The sequence below is a fragment of the Jaculus jaculus genome, chromosome 5 (genome assembly GCF_020740685.1).
Source record: "Jaculus jaculus isolate mJacJac1 chromosome 5, mJacJac1.mat.Y.cur, whole genome shotgun sequence".
Classification (NCBI taxonomy): Eukaryota; Metazoa; Chordata; class Mammalia; order Rodentia; family Dipodidae; genus Jaculus; species Jaculus jaculus.
Window position 1 is genome coordinate 37,200,507 of NC_059106.1, and position 23,609 is coordinate 37,224,115.

The 23,609-nt window shown below is 47.1% G+C and overlaps 1 protein-coding gene across 1 annotated transcript; it reads right to left on the reverse strand.

Annotated features, from left to right (window-relative positions):
- Positions 1–2,308: 2,308 nt before the first annotated feature.
- Fndc10 (fibronectin type III domain containing 10) lies at positions 2,309–4,394 on the reverse strand. The gene has a single exon (XM_004657414.2). The coding sequence runs from the start codon at positions 4,392–4,394 to the stop codon at positions 3,690–3,692; it is 705 nt and encodes a 234-aa protein (XP_004657471.2). The 3' UTR covers positions 2,309–3,689.
- Positions 4,395–23,609: the final 19,215 nt, after the last annotated feature.

The following is a 23,609-nucleotide window of genomic DNA, read 5'->3' on the forward strand; positions in this document are numbered from 1 at the left end:
CCCTTGAAATCTTGATCCTCCTAACTCCACCTCCTGAGTGGATTACGGGCATGTGCTACCACACCTGGTGTACACAGCACTGGGGCTCAAACTCAGGGTCTCATACATACTAGGCAAGCACTCTACCAATTGAGCTACATTTCTAGCACAAGTTTTCCTTTGTTTGTTTTTTATTGTTTACTGTTTCCATTTATAGATAAGGAAATTGGCCTGGTGTTGTGGCACAAGTCTTTGATCCCAGCCTTCGGGAGGCAGAGATAGGAGGATCCTCCTTAGTTTGAGGCCACCCTGAGAGTAGAGTGAATTCCAGGTCAGCCTGGGCTACAGTGAAACCCTACCTCAAAAAACAAAACAAACATTATATAAGAAAATTGAGCCGGGCGTGGTGGTGCATGCCTTTAATCCCAGCACTAGGGAGGCAGAGGTAGGAGGATCGCCATGAGTTCAAGGCCACCCTGAGATGACAGAGTTAATTCCAGATCAGCCTGGACCAGAGTGAGACCCTACCTCGAAAAACCAAAAAAAAAAAAAAAAAAAAAGAAAATTGAGCCAACAAAAGTTTCCATGGCCAGGTGTGGTGGCACATACCTGTAATCCAAACATTCAGAAGACGGAGGCAGGAGGATCATCATGAATTGGAGGCCAGCCTGGGCTGCTAGAGTGAGACTGTATCTTAAAACAACGAAGGTTCCATGGCTCTTCCCTGCCTCCAAGATTGAAGCTAGACCCTTGTGCGTGGGAATCAAATGCTGCTACTAAATTGCACCTCAGCCCTGATGCAGGGCTCTTAAAAGGCAGAGCCAGGACTACATGTGGGGAAAGCATAAGCTTAACTCTCAGCTATCAGTGATAAAGAAGACGCCAGACCAAGACTTCAGAGGTGACATCCTGAAGAAACACCCATCTCCACATTGACCTGAACCAGGCAGAGGAGTAGTTGTCAGAGATGCGCTCCATGTTCCATAAGAGACAGACAGGAAGACGGGAGGGATGGAAAAAGTACTCCAGTAGATGGTGGGACTGGACTGAAGTTGAGACTTAGAAAGGGATTATCAGCCTTTCAGGTAGACCAGGCTGTCTCGGAGGCTGATAGCCTCCTGTGGAAGGGGGAGTTTATAGGAATGACTGTGAGCTCAAATGCAGGCACCCTTGGCCTGGATACCCAGTTCCCTGCAGGGGCAGGGATGTTCCAGTCTCATCTCTGGACTCTGAGAAGCCCCTCAGTGATGGCTGCTAGAAGACTTGTGGGTTTAGTTGGCAGGACCTCAGTCCCCTAAGAGGCTGAGGTCATGATGGGCCTGGGGAGATTTCATAGAATTTTTGCTCCAAAAGGGGTCATGTGGGCCCAGCTCTGGAATCTAGTTGTGGCTAGCAGGCTGGATGCTGGGGTAATTCAGACAGGGCACTACCAGAGCTCCCACTCCTGTCCTTACCGGCTGAACACACATAAACAAACTGGCATAGGGACCCCAAGGAACCTGTTTTTGGCTGGGTGTGGTGGCACACACCTTTAGTCACCATTCAGGAGGCAGAGGTAGGAGGATCGCCGTGAGTTTGAGGCCACCCTGAGACTACATAATGAATTACAGGCCAACCTGGGCTAGAGTGAGACCCTACCTCGAAAAAAAAGAGAAAGAACCTGCCTTTGCTATGTATATACTTTGCTGTGCCACCCCCCTGCCAGGGATGAGTCTAGGCATGTCACTGCACCCCTCCCTTCCCCCAACCTCCTCTGTATGAGTCATTCCTCAGGGTTAGCTCACCCTCCTTGGTACTTTTGCTTCCTTGAGGCTCACAGGTGCCCCAGTGTACCAAGGACATTCCAAGTGGGGTGGGAGGGTGGTGATTCAGCACAAGCACACACAGAAACCTCAGGCTGATTCTCTACATCGCCCCCGGGCCCAGCTCTGGTACCATATAGGAAGGCCCTGGGCTGAGGAGGGGATCCCCTCCTAGAGCTGCTTAATTGCTACTTGTCACAGCTCAAGTGGGTCACTGGGAAACTTGGCTATTTCTAACCACCACCAGTTCTACCTCCCCATCCCCACAGAATACAACTGGCAAGAGATCCTTTCCTAAGGTCAGCAGGTAGACAGGCCATGAACATTCTGCCTGTCCTCCTGCCAGGATTGCAAGGTCAGCACTCAGCTGTATTCTGCACTCGGCCCCCACCACCATGGGAAAGATTTCAGGGCCAACCACTGGACTAATGCTTGAGATCCTTGGAGTGGGTGAGTTGGGTCCACTTTGTTTTCCCTCACTTCCACACCCTCCCCTCCAACATCCCAAATAAACACACAAGACAGTGTTAATAGTCTTAGAGTGATGGACATTTAGACGTTGGCACCAGGTTTGCACCTGAGCGGCGCCTCGCAGGGAGCGGGCAGAGCAAAGACAGAGAGGTAGGGCATGGGTGCTGCCAGCCAGGACCCAGGGTTAGCATGATTGCTAGGGTGAGAGTAGACGGGCAGATTAGCCAAGGTTAAGTCCGGTGGTCAGTGCTGGGGCTCAGTGACAGCTGGGCACCTCCTGGTGCCCAACAACATCAGGTGACTAGGTAGGTTACCTCAGCCAGGTGCCCAGGTCTGCCAGAAGGAGGGCAAGGCCAGCCTCTGTCCGTGTGGATGTGTGGGAAGCATTGCTGGGTCAGATCCCGGGTTCTTTACCCCCTATCATGAGAAGGACTGGGGATAGTGCAGTTGGTCACATTGTGGCCACTGAGGTCTCCTGTGTTTGTTGAGGCTTGGGATCCAGACCACAGAGGAGGGTCTGGGTAGGCAAGGCTGGCAGCTGTCCTTCTGACCTCAGGATCTGGTGCTGTTCTCCCAATCACCTGCCCCCTCCACTCCCCTGCACAGAATGTCCTCGTCAAGGCAGTACAAGCAAACGGAAAAGCGGGAATCGTCAGCCTCCCTAATTGGAGGCACTCACCCCTGGATGCAGCAGGTGGACGCTGGGCCCAGCCTGCTGAGCTACATCATGGCTCTCGTCTTCTCAGGCACCCACATAGGAAGACACAACAGGACCCGTGTACCCTCACCCTAAGCTCCTGAAAAATCTCCAAAACGGATTGTCCTCAGGGGGGACTCTGGTCAGTAGCATGCATAAGCCAGCCATTCTCAGGCCCACACACCCCTGTGGAAAGCAGAGGGATGATGGGTGGCTCCTGCAGTGGGTCTGAGATATACTAAGGCACAAAGCTAACCTAAGCCCACTGGGGTAAGGTGTTGGGGAAGGGATAGGCTCCAGACACCACTCCCCCAACCCGCAAAGCACAAAGTGACCAAGCAGTGACCATGGCCTTTGACAACCTGTCACAGGATGGAAGTTCAGGGTGATGATCCTGGGTGCCAGTGGCTCTTGCTGGAAGGAACCATATGTCCTGGCCAGTCCCTAAGGCCTCGGGAGAGCAGGAAGACCCATGGGCACGGCTGGCACCCCAGCCCAGGACCATAGGCCAGTCCAGACCTGATTCTGGTAGGCAAAGGCCCCGTTGGGGCTGGCAAGGTCGTGGGATGATGCCAAGGTTCCCGCGTGAGCTAGCCGGCTCCCTATTCGTCTCCATCAGGCCCTCCATGGGAATCCTAAAGAGGGAGCGGGCTTGAGGAAAAGAAGGGGAATGAGGCAGAGGACCTGGGGTCTCCAGCACTCAGGTTTCACTGGGGCTGTCGGGCTGACTGCTTAGAGCTTCAGGCCTGCCTGCGCAGGCTGGGCCGCCTGAAGGTCGGGTGCATGAGGTTCTCGGTGATGTAGGCCACCAACAGGCAGATGACCACCAGCATGACACAGATGGAACCGCCCACTGCCGTCATGGCCACCACGATCTCCTGCATAGCGGCCGGCTCGGCGGTGAATTCCACGCATTCAGCGGGCTCCGGAGCGGCGGCGGCGAGGCCCGTGCCGCTGCTGCGGGCGGGTTCGGCGCGCAGCGGCAGCGACAGCGGCTGCAGGCACAGACGGTAGCGCACGCTGTCGTGCACGTCGGGCAGCAGGTAGTCGCGGCAGGAGGCGCCGAGCAGCACGCGATCGCACGGGAAACGTGTGTAGGTGCCGCGCCACGAGCAGTTGAGCGCGAAGGCGCGCACGCGGCGCGCTTCGGCCGGAGCCAGGCGCCACTGCAGCAGCACGCTGCGGTTGCGCAGGACGTGGGCGCGCAGCGAGTCCCCGGCCGAAGCCAGCGTCACGCAGCCCGGCGCCTGGCAGTGGAAGCCGCGCGCGGGACTGCGGAAGCACAGGCGCCCGCCGCCCATCTCGGGGCCCTCGGGCAGCACCTTGTACGGGCACCAGGGCGCGTCGGCGGTCGGCTCCCAGCCGGGTGGCGTCGGAGCAGCGGCAGCGCCGGGCGGTGGCGCGCAGACGGCCAACAGCAGCAGCAGCAGCGGCGGGGCGCGCATCCTGCGGCTGGGCCGGCGCGGCGGGGCGCGGGCTCGCGAGCGCACGGAGCGCTACAGAGGGTCACGCGGGCCGCGCCACCGCCGCCGCCGCTGCCGCCGCAGCTGCTGCGCTCACCCGGCGTCGCGCCCTCCGCCGCCCGCCCGCTCGGACCCGCCCCACGCCCGGTGCGCGCTCGGACCCTGCGACGGAGGCGGGGCCGTCCCACGTCCCACCCCCTTAACCCTCGCCGGGCTACAGCCCACCGGAGCGGGACCGGCCGCTCTATCTCAAGTAGGCGGCGCGCTGTGGCCCGAGGATGGGCTCTTGCGATGCCCGTCGGGGACGCCGTGCTGCCTTGAAGGCCCCACCAGTGCAGACCTAGGGAATGGACTTCAGAACCGAAACGTTCCTTTGCAGGGCTTCTGCAGCTTTGGAATGGCCAGCGTCTATCGGGGAGAAAAGCCTTCGTTTGGTGAAAATCTGGTTCACTATGCATACCTAAAGGCAAACTAGCGGACAAACCTTCCATGTCCCACCGGAAGTTTCGCCCTGTCTTCACTGGCACCTGAACAGGGTCGGTTAGGGCTAGGTAAATGCAACGATCCTATAAAAATCCACTCAGAGCCCAGCCAAGTGATTTACTGATTTTGTCTAGGCAACCTAGTAAGAACCTGTCAAGAGGACAGCTGGATGGCCAATCTGCCAGTCTACTCCAGAAGAGCCATATGGATGCAGGAGAAGCTGTCCATCATGGTGTAAAGCCAGCCAAGTGAAAATGCAGATCAGCCAGTACTCTCCCCCAGGGTCTGGCTTTGCCCATGCCATGAGCCTGTGCTGGAGCTGGGGGCTCCGGTCTCACCAATTCCTGGCTACAGCAATTCCTGGCCAGCTGCCCAGACTTGAGGGTAAGGCTATCCTCTCCCTACTGGGCAGGGCGGGCCATGGATAAGAGCTCTGCTATCCTACTTGGATACCTCTTCTGTCCATTGCTTTTTGCCAGTTTGGGACAGGAGGAAGGCTGTCCCTGTGTAAGGGCTGCCAAACCATAGGAAGATCAGGTAAGGTAGACATCAGGAGGCTCTAGTTCCCATCCAGTGTTTCTGAGCCAAAGAAACGAAGGAATGGGAGCAGGGCTGTCACCAAAGACCACAAGAGGGGCTGGAGGGATGGTTTAATGGTTCAGGCATTTGCCTGCGAAGCCTAAGGACCCAGGTTTCATTCCCCAGCTCCCCAGAACCCACATAAGCCGGATGCTCAATGGGGGCCACATGCATCTGGAGTTTGTTCGAAGGGGCTGGATGCCCTGGCATGCCATTCTCTCTCTCTCTCTCTCTCTCTGTATAAATAAATAAAAATAATTTTTAAAAAAAACACAGAAGGGCTGAAGGGATGGCTTAGCAGTTAGGGCATTTGCCTGCAAAGCTTAAGGACCCTGGTTCAATTCCCCAGGACCCACATTAGCCAGATGCACAAGGGGATGCATGTCTGGAGTTCGTTTGCAGTGGCTGGAGGCCCTGGTGCGCCCATTCTCTCTCCCTCTCCCTCTTTCTCTGTCAAATAAATAATAAAATATAATAAAATAAAAAACAAAACAAGAAGCCTCTCACCTCCTTATCACATGCTCCAACCTTTGTAGCTGCCCCCTTCCAGCAAGGCCTTGTGTCCCTCTTGTTCTATGGCAGCACAGTCCCAGGACTTGGATCTGCCAAGGCCCTGCACTTCTAATCACCATACTGCCCTCCGCAAGGAAAGTGGAAGTTCAGGTCCTGTCAGGAGCTCCATTCACACCTCTACTCAAGAACTTGTCACATCTTTCCGGGTCCCTGCTCACAAGGCCACAAATCAGATACTACTCGGCAAAGAGCTCCATGGAGAGGCATGCTAGAACAAGTGACTCCACTTCTGGCTATAGCCACTTTACTGAGCAGTCCCACTGGAAACCAAAAGGAGGACACCTGAAGGTAGACAAAGGTCCAGACTGCTGGGGTCAGAACCCAGCACCCAGTGAGCAGGTTAGGAGCTGGACAGACAGATGGAGGAGGATCAGCATAAGGTGCACAAGCTGAGGTCCAAATGCAAAGTCCTTCAGAATATTGAGACTGTTGACAACCCAGGTCATTCCTATTTCTAGTAGCCATTGGGGAAGCTCTTCCTCAGACCCTGAGGCTCTTGGGTGGGGCTAAGATGACTCAGGCCTGGCCTGAGTTCTTGGGAAGAGGAGATTGTCTGCCCCCCATCATCTATGGCCTTAAAGATATCTCTGTGTAAGTTCAAGTGTATGTATGTGGGTGTGCATATCACTGTGTGCTGCTTGTCAAGTCAGAGGTTGGCTTTCACGTGTTGGTCCTTGCCTTTCACCTCCTGTGAGGCAGGGTCTCACTTTGCTTACTTCCACTGCTTTCACCAGGTTAGGTGGCCATCAAGCATCCAGCAGATCCTTGTTTCTGCTTCCCTTACGCCCTTCTCGCCTGTAGGGGTGACTGGGATTACAAATGCCCACCACAGGTTCTGGCTTTTTACATAGGTACTGGGGTTCCAAGCTCAGGTACTCATGCTTGCATGGCACATATTTTATCCACTGAGCCATATTACCAGCCCTGCTGAAGATATCTTAAGGGAAGTGCCAACTGAGAAGGAATCTAACCTTGGCCAATGCAAGAAACCTGGCTTGTCTACTTCCTCCCTGCCTCACCTGAAGCAAGTACTTTCCCTGAACCACACAGTCATGGGAGCCAAGTAGCCCACTTTTTAGGACCCCTGAAATACAGTGTCTTCAGCTGCAGGTCCTACAGAAGCTAGTCCTGCCTATCACCCATTGGGCCCCCAGATACGGAATGTGGACACAGATTTAGCCCTACGACTAGGCTAGAGGTGAAGACAAAGAGCCATCAAGGAAGAACAGGGACAAGCAGAGTTGCCTTGATGCTCAGGCTGTATGGAAAGAGCCTGGGAGCTCCAGAGCAGCAGCCACCCACTTCCTGTGGCCAGGTAGAGCTGGGTGGTAGATTTGTGTCCTGAAGCACAGCTCCTCCAGCTTCCCAAAAGCCACCTCCACACGCCAGCTCCTTTGCCTTTCCCTGTCACCAGCTACATAGCCCATCTTTTTCTTCTCCAAATGTGTGACCACTCTGCAAGTCCTGCACCAATCTCTGATCGTGCCCTAGAGGACCACAGAGGGACAGCTCCTGGTGGTGAAGGACCACTGGTTTCTATATCCACCCTGGTACCTGGTGTCAGTGGAAGACAGTGGCCTTTGGAGAGTGTGCTCCATTCTTACCAGGTTTTGAGTGTGACACAGGGCAAAACATCTACCTGAGATGGCAAAGATTGAGAGCCTGTCTTTGGGGTGGTTTTCTAGCGTTTGTGTAAGAAGTGGACCTGGGTCCCTGTAGGTCCCTCATCATACCCACTGGTCCAGATGATGCTGTGGTGCACATATTACTGTGATCTCAGCTGGGGGAGGAGGTGTCCTCCAGGGGTCCCCATTCCCACCTCAGTGAGTATAAGGACCTCAGGCCCAGGGTAGGGCAACTGCAAGTGCCAGAAAAAACAACAACAAAAAAAAAAACAAAACTCCTCCATCTAGGACCATCATGGAGAGCTGAGAGTGAAGGAGACATGGGAGAAAGCTAGCTTCTTTGAAGTTTCAGTTAGGGACAAGAGCCCAAAGAGAGAACCAGAAGATGCTTACCTGGCCTTGGCTCACGTCAAATCTAGTTTCAGCCACAATGGCTACAGCGCCCCCTGCTGCCTCCACAGTCTAGCACGCTGTCTAGGCGAGCTTAGTTTTGTTTGGGTCAGCGCCCCCTTTGACTTTTTTTTTTTTTCCTTTTTTGTTTTTCGAGGTAGAGTCTCACTCTAGCTCAGGCTGACCTGGAATTCACTATGTATTCTCAGGGTGGCCTCAAACTCACGGTGATCCTCCTAACTCTGCCTCCCAAGTGCTGGGATTAAAGGTGTGCGCCACTACGCATGGCTTCCCCTTTGACTCTTCAAACCGTACCTGACTCTGATGATGAACACATTTTCAATCCACTGAAAAGGCTTGTCAGTGCTGATCTCTGCCCTCTCTCTGCCTTGCCATTTCTGTCTGGATGTGCAAGCCTGGCTGGGTAGGGGGGAGTATTGTTTCTTTGCTGGGGTGGTTTTCTGCTTGCCTCTGTCTTATGCTTTGGAGTAATTTCTCACTTTAATGTATGATTTTCTTCTGATCTCTGAATCTACCACGTGTGTATTTCCTTTACACTCTGGGCCAGCTACCTGTGTAATTTCTCTAAATTTGGAGTAACCGTGGGTGTAACTGTCTTTACAGCCCATTTCTCATCTGAATTTCCTAGTCTCTGCTGTAGTACTTTCCCTCTGCTATTCTTCCTTAGGTCATCACTACTAGCTCTTAACTTTCTTCCATGGGGAGGCTCAGGGTGGATACTGTGCCTTCCAAACAAGTACGTGTTTCTTCTAAATCTCCCTACATATAAGCTCCTAGGTTCTACCTTCCCCACGCTTGTGACTGCCCCAGACTTTTCCTAGATCCCAATTTTCCTTAAATAAACCCCAAAATTTGTGATTTCTCCCTAAATAAAGTAAATAATTCATAATTTATCCTTCCTAGCTGAGCGTGGTGGTGCATGCCTTTAATCCCAGCACTTGGGAGGCAGAGGTAGGAGGATTGCCATGAGTTCGAGGCCACCCTGAGACTCCATAGTGAATTCCAGGTCAGCCTGGGCTAGAGTGAGACCCTACCTTAAAAAACCAAAAATAATAATAGTAATAATAATTAAAATAATTTATCCTTCTTGAGTTCATTTTTTAATCAATTATTTGATAAAAATAGGATAAGAAAGGGGGCTGGAAAAATAGCTCAACAGTTAAGGCACTTGCCTGCAAAGCCTAATGACCAGGGTTCAATTCCCCAGTATACATGTAAAGCTGGATGCACAAAGTGGCACATGTATCTGGAGTTCATTTTCAGAGGCTAGAGACCCTGGTGTGTCCATTCTCTCTCTCTCTGCTTGCAAATGGTGCAGTCCTTTAGTTCCAGCACTCAGTAGGCACAGGTGGTAGGATTGCTGTGAGTTCCAGGTCAGCCTGAGACTACATAGTGAATTCCAGGTCAGCCTGGGCTAGAGTGAGACCCTACCTCAAAAAGGAAAATAGGAGGGCTGGAGGGATGGCTTAGCAGTTAATTTGCCTGCAAAGCCAAAGGACCCAGGTTTGATTCCCACGTTAGCCAGATCCATAAGAGGGCACACACATCTGGAATTCATTTTCGGTGGCTAGAGACCCTGGCCCACCCATTCTCTCTTTCTCTCTCTGTCAAGTAAATAAATAAATAAATATAAAATATAAAAAAATACATTCCAAAGTCTCTCAACTGATCCTCTGGGCAGAGAGCCCTAAAGCTACATGATGCTCTCTCTGCCCATGTTACAGCTGGAGGGGTGGGCCTGGGTGGAATCCCACCCCTGAGCCCCATGCTTCCAACCAAGCCTCTCCAACCCCATGTGTTTATAAATACTCTGGCATCCTTTGGCTCCAGGAGGTTTTTAAATGTGTTATTTACTTCTCTAATCATGACAATTGCTATAATTAAAAAAATACGATAAGGAACTAATATTGGGGTTTTTAAGTTTTGAAAGATTCCTCCTGAACCCCAAAATCTTGCATCAAGAAGAGACTGTAGGGCTGGAGATATGTTTCAGTGATTAAGGTGCTTGCCTGCAAAGCTTAAAGACCCAGATTCGGTTCTCCACAGTCCACATAAAGCCATAGGCACAGGATCTTACATGCATCTGGAGTTCTACTGAAGCAACTATAGGCCCTGATGTACACATTCTCATTCTCTCTCCTTACAAATAAATAAACCAGAAATTAAACTGAGCATGGTGGCACATGCCTTTAATCCCAGCACTCTGGAGGCAGAGGTAGGAGGATTGCCATGAGGTCAAGGCCACCCTGAGACTACCAAACGAATTCCAGGTCAGCTTGGGCTAGAGCAAGACCCTACCTTGAAAAAACAAACAAATAAATAATATAAAAAAGAAAAAACTGTCCAGACTGATGCCCAGTGCCCTAGTCGTATAATACCAGGCTGGTCTCACTTGTGACAATGACAAATATCCACACAACTTGCTGATGCCACTTGAGACAGATCCAGATCGAGCCTTTGCCCACCTTACATGCTACCCCTTGTTTGTTTGTTTGTGTTTTCTTTTTTCAAGGTAGGGTCTCACTCTAAACCAGGCTGACCTGGAACTCACTCTGTAGTCCTAGGCTGCCCTTGACCTCATGGTGAACTTCTCCCTCTGCCTCCCAAGTGCTGAGTGCTGAGATTAAAGGTGTGCACCATCAAGCCCAACTTGGTATAGACTGGGAAGTAGAGCCAGATCCCACCCTGATGTTTCTGTTGCCTGTTCCATCTCTGCACCTTTCCTTCCTATTATCCTAGTACCTATTGGGTTGTCCTGGGCAAGATGTCAACTTGTGCCAAAAATGACTTAGGGCAAGCATGGATGTTAGACAAAATGAATACTCATGAGGTATTTCCAAGGATCAGCAAGAAGGCATACAAAGGTTGTTTGGCTTGGCTCTGCTCTTATGTTCCTTGTGGGGCTGGTGGACACCAGGTCCACTCGAGGATAGGACCAGGCCAGGGTGAACCACACTGATCATCATGGCTCTCTGGCCTACATGGGGCAGTTGATCAGCACAGGCCCAGCTGGATTGCATGGGGGTCAGCACAGGCTCTGCCTCACGTGGGTCATCAGCTCAGCATGTGCTCAGCTGGCCAGCACAGGAGAATGCAGTTGGCCTGGGGTCAAGGCATCTGCAGCTCTGCTGACCTCTCCAACTCATCTCAAGCCACTTTAATGACTTAGGTCTACTCAGATTTCCTAAGACTCAGATTTTCCGTTTTGTTTACATTTTCAAATGTACTGGCAAAAAAAGAAAAATCCACAGTGTTCCCACCCACTCCTGCTGCATGTGCAATTCTGTCAGCTTTTCCATTCCTGTGGAAGGGAAACACCACACTGCCACATCTCATTTCTATCATGAAAAGTTCTGCTGCACCCTCTCTTGACTCTTTAGTAGGTCAGAGCTCTGCAGGCCTGTCCTCTGGAATTCTGGCCAGGAAAATCCCAGCTCTGGCCCCTAGTAAGGAATTGCCTGTCAGAGGACAGCGAGAGGTCTCTGTGTGCCTTCAGCTTCAATAAAGCCAGGATTGGGCTGGAGAGATGGTTTAGCAGTTAAGCACTTGCCTGTGAAGCCTAAGGCCCTGATTTGAGGCTCAATTCCCCAGGACCTATGTAAGCCAGATGGACAAGGTGGCACATGCATCTGGAGTTCATTTGCAGTGGCTGGAGGCCCTGTTGCTCTTGTTCTCTGTCTATCTACCTCTTTCTCTCTCTGTCACTCTCAAATAAATAAAAAATAAACAAAAGAAATTGATAAAGCCAGGATTGAGACATACATAAGGTACCCCTCGTCTCCAGCCATATGGGGAACTAGGAGACACTTTCTTAGGTCTTTTGGTGGTTTCCATCACACTAGTTTTAGACATGCCCTTTGCACACACACATAGGTGCCAGAGAAAAACATCAAGTGTCCTATCACTCTTCTGATTTATTTCCTTGACACAGAGTCTCTCATCAAACCTGGAGCTGCTGTTTTTGGGCACACTGGCTGACCAGCAAGCCCCAGAATTTCTCTGCCCCTTCAGCACCGGGATTACAAGCATACATATTCCTCCTGTCCAGGTTTTTGTTTATTTATCATTTTTATTTTAGTTATTTGTTTTTGTTTTTACAAGGTAGGGTCTCTGTCTAGTCCAGGCTAACCTGGAACTCAGTATGTATTTTCAGGGTGACCTTGAACTCACGGTGATCCTCCTACCTCTGCCTCCCGGGTGAGTGCTGGGATTAAAGGCGTGCGCCACCACGCCCGGCTCTGACCAGGTTTTTACATGAGTGCTGAGGATTCGACTTAGGCTAGTGCTTCCAGTATTAGGGCTGAGCCATATTCCAGCACCTGGAATTTTCTTTTCAGATAAGATCTTACTGTGTAGCCCAGGCTGGCCTCAAATTCACAACATTTTTGCTGCCTCAGCTTCCCCAGTGCTGGGATTTCTGACAGGAGCTACCATGTCCAGTTCCCCTGGAAATGCTGTCTGGTGTGATTTCTCCCCTCCCTGTGTTTATTTATTTATTTTATCTTTATATGAGAGAGAGAAAGAGAGAGAGAGAATGGGTACATCATGGCATCCAGCCTCTGTAAATGAACTCCAGACATGTGTGCCCCCTTGTGCATCTGGCTTACGTGGGTCCTGGGGAATCAAACCTGAGTCCTTTGGCTTTGTAGGCAAGTGCCTTAACTGCTAAGCCATTTCTCCAGCCCCCTGCCTTTTTTGCTTGCTTGTTTGTTTATTTGTTTTGGTTTTTCAAGGTAGGATCTTGCTCTATCCCAGGGTGACCTGGAATTCACTATGTAGTCTCAGGCTGGCCTTGAACTTACATCAATCCTCTTACCTCTGCCTCCTGAATGCTAAGATTAAGGGCATTCGCTACCATGCCCAGCTCACTCGCCTTCTTTCTTTCTTTCTTTCTTTCTTTCTTTCTTTCTTTCTTTCTTTCTTTCTTTCTTTCTTTCTTTTTAAAGAGAGAGATGCTTGTACAGTTTGTGAAGCCAAACGAAAGCACTGGAATTTGTCCTGTTTCCTTTTGTGCAAAACCTAATGTTAAATCTGTTAAGTTGCTGATTCCCTAAAACAGAACTGAGTCTTTCCATCCAGCATTTCATGGGTGTATGGTATATGCACACTTGTATGCAGATGCACGCATGTGAGGAACCCAGAGGAAAAAAAATATCCAGTGTCTCCCTTCCTACCTCAACCTGCATGCTTTCTTGAGAAAGGGATTGGGATGGGCTGGAGAGATGGCTTAGCAGTTAAGGCACTTGCCTGCGAAGCCTAAGGACCCAGGTTCAATTCCCCAGTATCAATGTAAGACAGATGCACAAGATGGTGCATGGATGGAGTTCGTTTGTAGTGGCTAGAGTCCCTGGAGCACCCATTCTCTCTATCTGTTCCCTCTCTCTCTCCCCCCATCCTCTCTCTCTCTCTCCCTCTCAAATAAAGGGATTTGGGTTACAGACGTGTCCAGCGGTTCACGTCGGAGCTGGGGAATGGAACTCAGGCAATCTCAGCCCTCCATCGGCGACCTGCACTGTCCAGGAAGCACTCTTTCTTATCAGCTGAGCCATCTCTCTAGCCCCCACACCATCTTCACTGGCATCACTTTCGGACAAGCGTTTCTGGGCTATCGCCCCCTGGTGGCAGACAAGGGGTCATTCTGTTCGCTTGTGCTCCCAACTTCTCTGTAAGAAGCTTCTTGAATAGAAAAAAAAAAAGTAGAATTCATTCGCTAGAGTGAAACCCTACCTAACAAACAAACAAAACAAAACAAAAACGACATTTGAGCCCTGTCAGACAGGGGGTGTGACATGGGTAGGAATACAGAATTTCTCTTCAGGCTAGGCCAGCGCCAGTTCACAGACTCACTCTATCCTTCCTCCTCCTTCCTGCCCATCATTTCTCCCACCCATCCCTGTCAACCTGTGGATTCTGAATTTTAGGGTCGCTGTATTCTTTGTGTCACCTCAGTCATTAATGTAAAATATATTTGTTGAATTTTGTATATTTTTTCAATTTCATTGAAGACTTTCAAGTTATCTATACATCATATTGCAGAATATTAGATCCTCTGTCCTCAGTATTCACGTCACCACTTTATTTTTTTAAATATTTTATTTATTGAATTATCTGAAAGAGAGAAAGAGAGAGGAGGAGGGAGATAAAGATAGGATGGGCACAGCAGAGCTTCCAGCCACTGCAAATGAACTCCAGACATGTGTGACACCTTATGCATCGGGCTTATGTGGGCCCTGGGGAAATCAAACATGGGTCCTTTGGCTTCGCCCAACAAGACTTTAACTGCTAAACTATCTCTCTAGGCCCATTTTGTTTTTTTTTGTAGGGTCAAAACCTGGTCAAAAAAATACATGGTTGTAAAAGTATGACCTGAGGATCTCTCCTCTCCCTGGTGTCTCCCAACACCTGTTTTTACCACTGTCAGGCAACAACAGGCATTTCCTTCCATGTATAATTATGCACACCAGAAGTTAAAGGCGTGCCATCCACGTGTCCTGTGTTTACACATAGTGTGTGTTGTAGTGTAAGTGCTCTGTCCTTTGGCCTTTCTCCTAATTACATTTCATACAGACACACGTGGAGGCGGGCGTGGTGGCGAGTGAGACCCTACCTTGGAAAACAAAAAGAGACACATATGGAGATGTGCCTTCAAATATTATTTATTTATTTATGGAGAGAGAGACAGACAGAGGCAGAGACTGAACATGGAGTTCCAGGGTGTTGTGTGGCAAATTTCCTCCATCCACTTTTTTTTTTTTTTTTTTAATGTAGGGCTTCTAGCTCAGGCTGACCTGGAATTCACTATGTAGTCTCAGGGTGACCTCGAACTCATGGCGATCCTCCTACCTCTGCCTCCCGAGTGCTAGGATTAAAGGTGTGCACCACCATGGCCAGCTTAACTAATTAATTTTTTATTAACAACTTCCATGATTGTGAACAATATCCCGTGGAATGCCCTCCCTCCCCCCACTTTCCCCCTTTGAAACTCTACTCTCCATCATATCCCCTCCCCATCTCAATCAGCCTCTCTTTTATTTTGATGTCATGATCTTTTCCTCCTATTATGATGGTCTTGTGTAGGTAGTGTCAGGCACTGTGGGGTCATGGATATCCAGGCCATTTTGTATCTGGAGGAGCACGTTGTAAGGAGTCCTGCCCCTCCTTTGGCTCTTACATTCTTTCTGCTACCTCTTCCGCAATGGACCCTGAGCCTTGGAAGGTGTGATAGAGATATTGCAGTGCTGAGCACTCCTCTGTCACTTCTTCCAAGCACCATGATGCCTTCTTAGTCATCCCAAGGTCACTGCCATCTGAAAAGAGAAGATTCTCTACCAAAAGTGACAGCAGCCTTAATATATGGGTATGAACATTAAGAGAAGTGCTTACTGGGCAGTTTGATGAGCATAGTATATACATTTAGCCAGACAGCCGCAGATGTTATACCCGTAGGGCTCATGACTACCCCTGTTGTAGGTTTTCAGTATCAGGGATGTATTTGTAATTGGCCTCCAGTCCAATTAGAGGGCAGTTGATTTCCATCATGACAGATGTGCCACTATTGCACCTGTTGGCTCATTGGGCCTGGCTGGCAAAATATAAGATTTGCAGTGTCCATTGTTGAGTATCTTCACTGGTGATTTCTCTCTCTGCCATTGAACTGCATGCAGAATGGCTTCTTCCAGGTTTCTGTCCGCTGGTCTACATGGAAGAGGTTATCAGCTCAGTTCCAGCAGGATTTCTCAGTGGTCTTGCAGCCCAAGTAAGTGGAGTCTTCAGCAATAGGGTCTTACCTTCTATTCCTGGTTCTATTATTTTGATATTTGGAAAAGTCTGATATTAACAAAAGTTTATATATTTAAGGCACACATGAGGCTACAGAGAGTAAACTATGAAAAAAGATCTGCTGACAGAATTTAAAATAAATAAGAAATCTACATCATGTAGTTATATTTTTGGCTTACATATGAAGACATGTGCCAGGCATGGTGGCGCATTCTTTTAATCCCAGCACTCGCACTCAGGAGGCAGAGGTAGGAGGATTGCTATGAGTTCGAGACCACCCTGAGGCTATATAGTGCATTCCAGGTCAGCCTGGGCTAGAGTGACAGCCTACTGGAAAAAAAAAAAAAAGTATCCCAATTCTGATAAGCTTAAAAAATTTATAAAATTTTTCATATCTTCACACACACACACACACACACACACACACACACACACACACACGTTTGTTTGTTTTTTGAGGTAGGGTTTCACTGTAGCCCTCGAACTCACAGCAATCCTTCTATCTCTGCCTCATGAGTGCTGGAATTAAAGGTGTGTGCCACCACATCTGGCAAAATTGGGAGACTTTTATGTTATAGGGTCTGGTGTCACACAAATAAGACCATCAACTCATGGAATGTGAGGCAAAGTTTTATTGGGTAAAAAGAAAGAAAAAGGAGAAAGCTGGTGCAGCAGGTCCGCATCCCAGAGTTTGGGATCTCAGCCCTGGAGTGTTTGGAGTATCACCTTTTATTGGAAATAACCACATGATGTTTATAGTAAAAACAGGATTGGGAGTTAAACCACAAAATTACATATTGTTAAACAAGGGGGGGCGCTATTACAAGAAGTCACAAGGTTACGTAGGTGGAACTGAGGCAAGAAACATTCTATGCTATGTAATCACAAAAATATTTACAAACAAAGAGATACAGGGAGGTCATAGTACATTGCATAGAGGGATCATCCCATTCCTTAGGTAACAGTAAACACCTGCATTGCACAGAGGGATCATCCCATTCCTTTCACATTCCATTTTCCATCTATCTACATATTTTCGAGGAGATTTAGCACTTACTGACATGATCTAATGAAAAATGGAGACAAGTCTCATGGAAAAGAGAGGGAATGGGCATGCCAGAGTCACTTGTCACTGCAAACAATTTCCAAATGTATGTTTCACTATGTGCATTTTACTTTGTAAATAAGCACCTTTAACTGCTGAGCCAAAAAGAAATATTTTTAATCTCTTAACATACACAAAATTTTATGACACAATCTTTAACTATTCAAACCTTAACCAACTTTATAATTCTGTCTGTGGGACTTTGTTAAACTTGTTCAGTAATGATATAAGTTAAATTTAAAGCATTAAGACTGATTGTTGGAGGAATTGAGAAATTACATCTTAACTCACAACATAATTTTGTTTAGAATTTTCTTTTACTGTTCGCCATAAAGTAAATAGTTTTCAAGTGTGTGACAGATAAATACGCTTAATGTTTCAAATGTGGTCTATTTACCTTATAAAATAGGGAAAACAAGAATAAATAATTCCTCTGTGAGATTCTTTTTTTGAGGCGGGGTTTTAGACATAATAACCTTAGGAGAGAATTAAATATTAAGTCAATTTTAATCTTAAGATTTAGTTAAAAGGTTGACAAATAGAGGGAACTAGTTAATTTGGCTGGGTACTCTAAATTTAGTTTTTCATGATCATTATTATGACCAGATTAACATCAATGAGTTAAAGTTAAGTTTACAACCTGAATACCATAGCAACCTGCTACTAGTCAGGGCCATACTTTGTTACTCTGATGTAAACCCTAGGCTAAGAGCCATTTAATATCTCAAGAAGTTGTTAATCTGATTAAATACTTTGTCTTTAACCTTCTGTTTAAGTTTACTCATATCTTTATCTAAATACTGTATTCTACATAGTTTTATTTTACAAACAATGTAACCACTCTGTAACAATCTTTTTTATCAAACATTTAGCATCCAACATATAAAGTTTTCTATCTAGTTTATCTTCTTTAGTCAGTTTATCTCATAACTACCAACAAAAACTTTTTTTTTTTTTTTGAGGTAGGGTTTCACTCTAGCTCAGGCTGACCTGGAATTCACTCTGTAGTCTCAGGGTGACCTTAAACCTACGGCAATCCTCCTACCTCTGCCTCCTGAGTGCTGGGATTAAGGGCAGCACCATACCTGGCTTCCAACAAAAAGTTTTATTGTCCTTACCATAACACTTTGAATATGACCAATTTTTTTTCCTCAAAAGGCCTCTTGAAATAACTTTTTTAATTTTTAATTTTTTTATTGATTAGTTTTGTATTCAGCAAATACAGTCAGTTTGGTATCATTATTAGGCTAATCCATGACCTACCCCTTTCCCTGAAATAACTTTAAAAAAAAATGTTTATTTTTATTTATTTATTTGAGAGCAACAGACACAGAGAGAAAGGCAGATAGAGAGAGAATGGGCCTGGCAGGGCCTCCAGCCACAGCAAACAAACTCCAGATGAATAAACATATAGGTTTTAGAACTTTGTTTCTTATAACTTTCCTGAAACACATTTCTAAAAATATAAAAGCAGATTTGAACTTTATTAGAAATTTTAGAAAAAATTTTTAAACAAATTTAGTATCGAGTACTTTTAAATTTAAATATAAATCTTGAGGCTAGCTGGGTGTGGTGGCGCACGCCTTTAATCCCAGCACTCGGGAGGTAGGAGGATTGCCATGAGTTCAAGGCCACCCTGAGATGACAGAGTTAATTCCAGGTCAGCCTGGACCAGAGTGAGACCCTACCTCAGAAAAAAAAAAAAAAAAAAAAAAAAAAATCTTCAGGCTATTGTCTGTTAGTAGTTTCATAGAAGCATAGAAAGATAAAGTAAATGTAAAACAGGGGCAGGCATGGTGGCACACGCCTTTAATCCCAGCACTTGGGAGGCAGAGGTAGGTAGGAGGATCGCCATGGGTTCAAGGCCACTCTGATACTACATAGTGAATTCCAGGAGAGCCTGAACTAGAGTGAAACCCTACTTCAGAAAACCAAAAAAAAAAAAAAAAAGAAAAAGAAAAGAAAAGAAAATGTAAATGTAAAACATTTACAAATTTCTTATAAAAATTTTTTTGTTTCTAGTAACTTGGCATTCATTCATCATCATGCTGGGGCCAGGATCCTGAGATTCCCTGTGCTTGTAGCCCCTTGGCTCTGCAAGGCAGGGAAGCTAAGAAAGAGCCATTTTACAACTCTTTAAGATCTTAGTTTATATTTTTTATATATATTTTTATTTTTTATATTTTTTGCAATTTTTTCCCCCTATGATGTTAATTACTTTTAGTGTTCCTTCTGGGGGACACTCAGCAGTAAAAATTGGCTATGCTGTTTCATACAGTGGGCTGGGTGGAGAACATCCCCCACAATGAAATGGCACTGCACAGAACAGAAATCATTCTGTAGCCTTAGGGCTGTGAGCCCCACACGTCCTCACACACATTCACTTCAAGTGTACTTTTCACACAGATTCTAAGCAACCCTTTCCCCTTCACATATTCATTCATTCATTTATTCAGAAGTTATGCATTTCCATTGTAAATTTCTATTTTATTTACAACTTCAGAGACTAAAAATCAAGCTTTGTTACCAGGCAGGGTGTCAGGAGAGGCTGAGGGAGCTGGAGGAAGCGGAGGAGCTGTTGGGGTGAGGTGGCTACAAGCATCTAGTTGGAAAAGCAGGTAGAGCAGAGAGAGAAGCCCGTGCACACAGAGTGAAAAATAGGGTATTTCAGACCATTTGACTGTACATTGGCAGAAGTTTTTTTTTTTTTTTTTTAATCAGTGAGAATTTGGAAATGAAAAGGACATTCTCAGGACATTTGGACCCATTGCCCAGCTTATATTGTGACCAGGCAGAATTGCAGAGAAAGATGTCTTCCTAGAGGCTTTCTTGCAGTGGAAGATCAGGAGGGAGAGAGAGTGTCCCAAGATAGTAACCAAAAGGCACCCCTTAGGGTACAGTAGACCACACAGCAAGATCCCAGGTGTCTTTCTCGAGACCTGGGGTTGGTGCCTAATGGCCAAGGAGTATAGCTTGGCTTTTTGGTGCCTTTTCAGTCATGCCAAAGGTCACTGTCATCTGAAAAGAGAAGCCAGCCTGGGTCTGCAGAGTGAGTTCTAGGTCAGTCTCAGCTAGAGTGAAACCCTACTTTACAAAACAAATAGGCCAGGTGTGATAGCTCATACCTTCAATCTCAGCATACAGGAGGCAGAGGTAGGAGGATCACCATGAGTTTGAGGACACCCTGAGACTACAAGACTACATAGTGAATTCAGGGTCAGCCTGGGCTACAGTGAGACCCTGCCTTGAGAAAGAAAAAAGAAAGAAAGAAAGAAAGAAAGAGAGAGAGAGAGAGAGAGAGAGAGAGAGAGAGAGAAAGAAAGAAGGAAGGAAAGAAAGAAAGAACGAGAGAAAGAAAGAGGGAAGGAAGGAAGGAAGGAAGGAAGGAAGGAAGGAAGGAAGGAAGGAAGGAAAGAAGGAAGGAAGGAAGGAAAGAAAAAAAGAAAAAGAAAAAAGAAAAACAGAGCTGGCCAGATGGCTTAGAGCACTAATTCATATTCTTTCTCTCTCATAACAAAAAAGGCTGTCTGTTGGACTTGCCTCAAGAACAAAAAAGTAGAGAGCTGGCTTAGCATGGACATTCATTATTCTTCACTTCCTTACTGTAGACTAAATGTAACCAGCTGCCACAAGCTCTGGTCTCTAACTCTTCCCTGCTATCATGGGCTGTAACCTGGTATTGTAAGTTGAAATAAATCTTTCCTTCCTGTTAACCGATTTTGTTTGTTTCTATTTTTCGAAGTAAGGTTTCACTGTAGCCCAGACTGACCATCTGGAATTCACTATGTAGTCTCAGGGTGGCCTTGAACTCACAGCGATCCTCCTGCCTCTGCCTCCCAAGTGCAGGCATGAAAAGTGTGCGCCACCATGCCCAGTTAGAGCTTTCTTTTTTTTTTTTCTTTTTTTTGGTTTTTTGAGGTAGGGTCTCACTCTAGCCCAGGCTGACCTGGAATAAACTCTGTAGTCTCAGGGTGGCCTTGAACTCACGGCGATCCTCCTACCTCCGCCTCCCAAGTGCTGGGATTAAAGGCGTTTGCCACCCGGCAATAAATAAAATATTTTAAAAAAAGAAAGCTCTAAGGCGGAGGTAGGAGGATCGCCGTGAGTTCAAGGCCACCCTGAGACTACAGAGTTTATTCCAGGTCAGCCTGGGCTAGAGTGAGACCCTACCTCAAAAAACCAAAAAAAGAAAAAAAAAATTTTATTTATGGACTGGAGGATGGCTTAGTGGTTAAGGCGTTTGTCTGCAAAGCCAAAGGACCCAGGCTCGATTCCCCAGGACCCACATTAGCCAGCTGGACAAAGGGGGTGCACGTGTCTGGAGCATCTGGGCTGGAGGCCCTGGCAAGTGCCCATTCTCTCTCTTCCCCTCTTTCTCTGTCAAATAAATAAAAATAAAATATTTAAAAATATTTTAGCCAGGCATGGTGACACATGCCTTTAATCCCAGCACCCGGGAGACAGAGGTAGGATTGCCATGAGTTCAAGACCACCCTGAGAATACACAGTGAATTCCAGGTCAGCCTGGACTAGAGTGAAACCCTACCTCAAAAAACAAAAAATAAATAAATAATTTATTTGGAGATAGAGGCAGAGAAAGAGAAAGACACAGAGCAAGTGAGTACAGGTGTGTCAAGGCCTTCTGCCACTGCAAACCAACTCCACACACATGCACCACTTTGTGCTTCTGGCTTTAAGAGGGTATTGAGGAATCCAACTCAGACCATCAAACTTTGTATGCAAGTACCTTTAACTGCTGAGTCATCTTTCCAGACCACTTATAAAAGTTTTCTGATGGAGTCTTTAGAGACTGTTACATAGAAAATCACATCATCTACAAATAAAGATACCTTGATTTTTTTTCTTTCCTATTTCTTTTAAAAGTTTTATTTATTTATTTGGCAGAGAAAGGGAGCAGCGCTAGGGCCTCTGGCCACTGCAAACGAACTCCAGACACATGTGCCCCCTTGTGCATCTGCCTAACGTGGGTCCTGGGGAATTGAACCTGGGTCCTTTGGCTTTGCAGGCAAATGCCTTAACTGGTAAGCCATCCCTCCACCCCTTCTTTCCTCTTTACATCCCTTTTATTTGTTTCTCTTTTATTCTCTAGCTAAGATTTTCAATATTATATTGAACAAAAGTGAAAACATGTGGTGGTCCTGGTTTTAGTGGAAGTGCTTTGAGTTTTTCTCCTGATAGTATAATGTGTTGCCTATGTTTGTTGCATATAGCCTTTTTGACTATTTCAGTAGGGACACAAAAAGAAGGGGGACCTGGGATCCTCCAACAGATTAAACACACACTAAACATGTACCTTTCCCAGCATGTCATCAAAATAAGAATAAAACAAGAGGAAATATGGATTTCAGTAAACAGAGTACCCAGACAGGACAAAGGCAGAGCCCTAAACAGTAGAGAAAAGTTCCTGCCAACAGCTGCGTGGTCCAGGTTTGAATGGGCAATAGAGGCTCTGCCAGATTTATACCAATCTCATGGAATTGCTGTCCATGGAAAATGTTCCATATAGGTGGAGATTTTGGAGTGCTTGGAAATTGGTTACCTTGGGTTAGTAAAAACTAGGCACATAAATATAAATATAATGAGAAAAATCAAGTCTGCCACCAGGTGTGATGGCTTATGATCATAAATTTCAGCATTTGGAAGGTTGAAACAACAGGAGTGTGGAGAGCTTCAGGTCAGCCTGGGCAAGAGTAAAAATGAGAAACCAAGGCTGTACAGTGTTGCAGTCAGGTTCGCTTTGCTGGTAGAAATCACCCAACCAGGGCTAGAGAGATGGTTTAGCGGTTAAGCGCTTGCCTGTGAAGCCTAAGGACCCCGGTTCGAGGCTCGCTTCCCCAGGTCCCACGTTAGCCAGATGCACAAGGGGGCGCACGCGTCTGGAGTTCGTTTGCAGAGGCTGGAAGCCCTGGCGCGCCCATTCTCTCACTCTCCCTCTATCTGTCTTTCTCTCTGTGTCTGTCGCTCTCAAATAAATAAATAAATTAATAAAAAAAAAAAAGAAATCACCCAACCAGGAGCAGCTTGTGGGAAAAAGAGGTTTATATTGGCTTACAGGCTTGAGGGTATGGGATGGCAGGGGAAAACGATGGCATGAGCAGAGGGTGGACATCACCCCTGACCAACATAAGGTGGACAATAGCAATAGGAGAGTGGCATGGGGAAACTGGCTATAACACCCATAAGCCTGTCCCCAACAATACACTCTCTTCAGGAGGCATTAATTTCCAAATCTCCATTAGCTGGGAACCTAGCATTCAGAACACTTAATTTTATGGGGAATACCTGAATCAAACCACCACATACAGGAATGAAGGCCTGGTTCCATGAGTGGCGTCCGCATAGTATTACCTGAACTGTGCAGCTGGATGAAGGGACAGTTAGAGAAGTCACATTCCCACTGGGGTACGGTGCCTACAGGAGGTTGTCAGAGAACCAAGTTCTCACTGGCCTTATTGGACAAGTCCACAGGGATGTATAAGGTAGGTAAGGACAGTCTACTGTTTATAAACATGGAGGTTTCTACCAGTGAATGGTGTGATAGAGATGGGGGTTGGAGATACAGCTTGGTGTACAATGCTTGCCCCGTGTGCAGGAGATCCTGAGTTCTATTTATAGTACGCT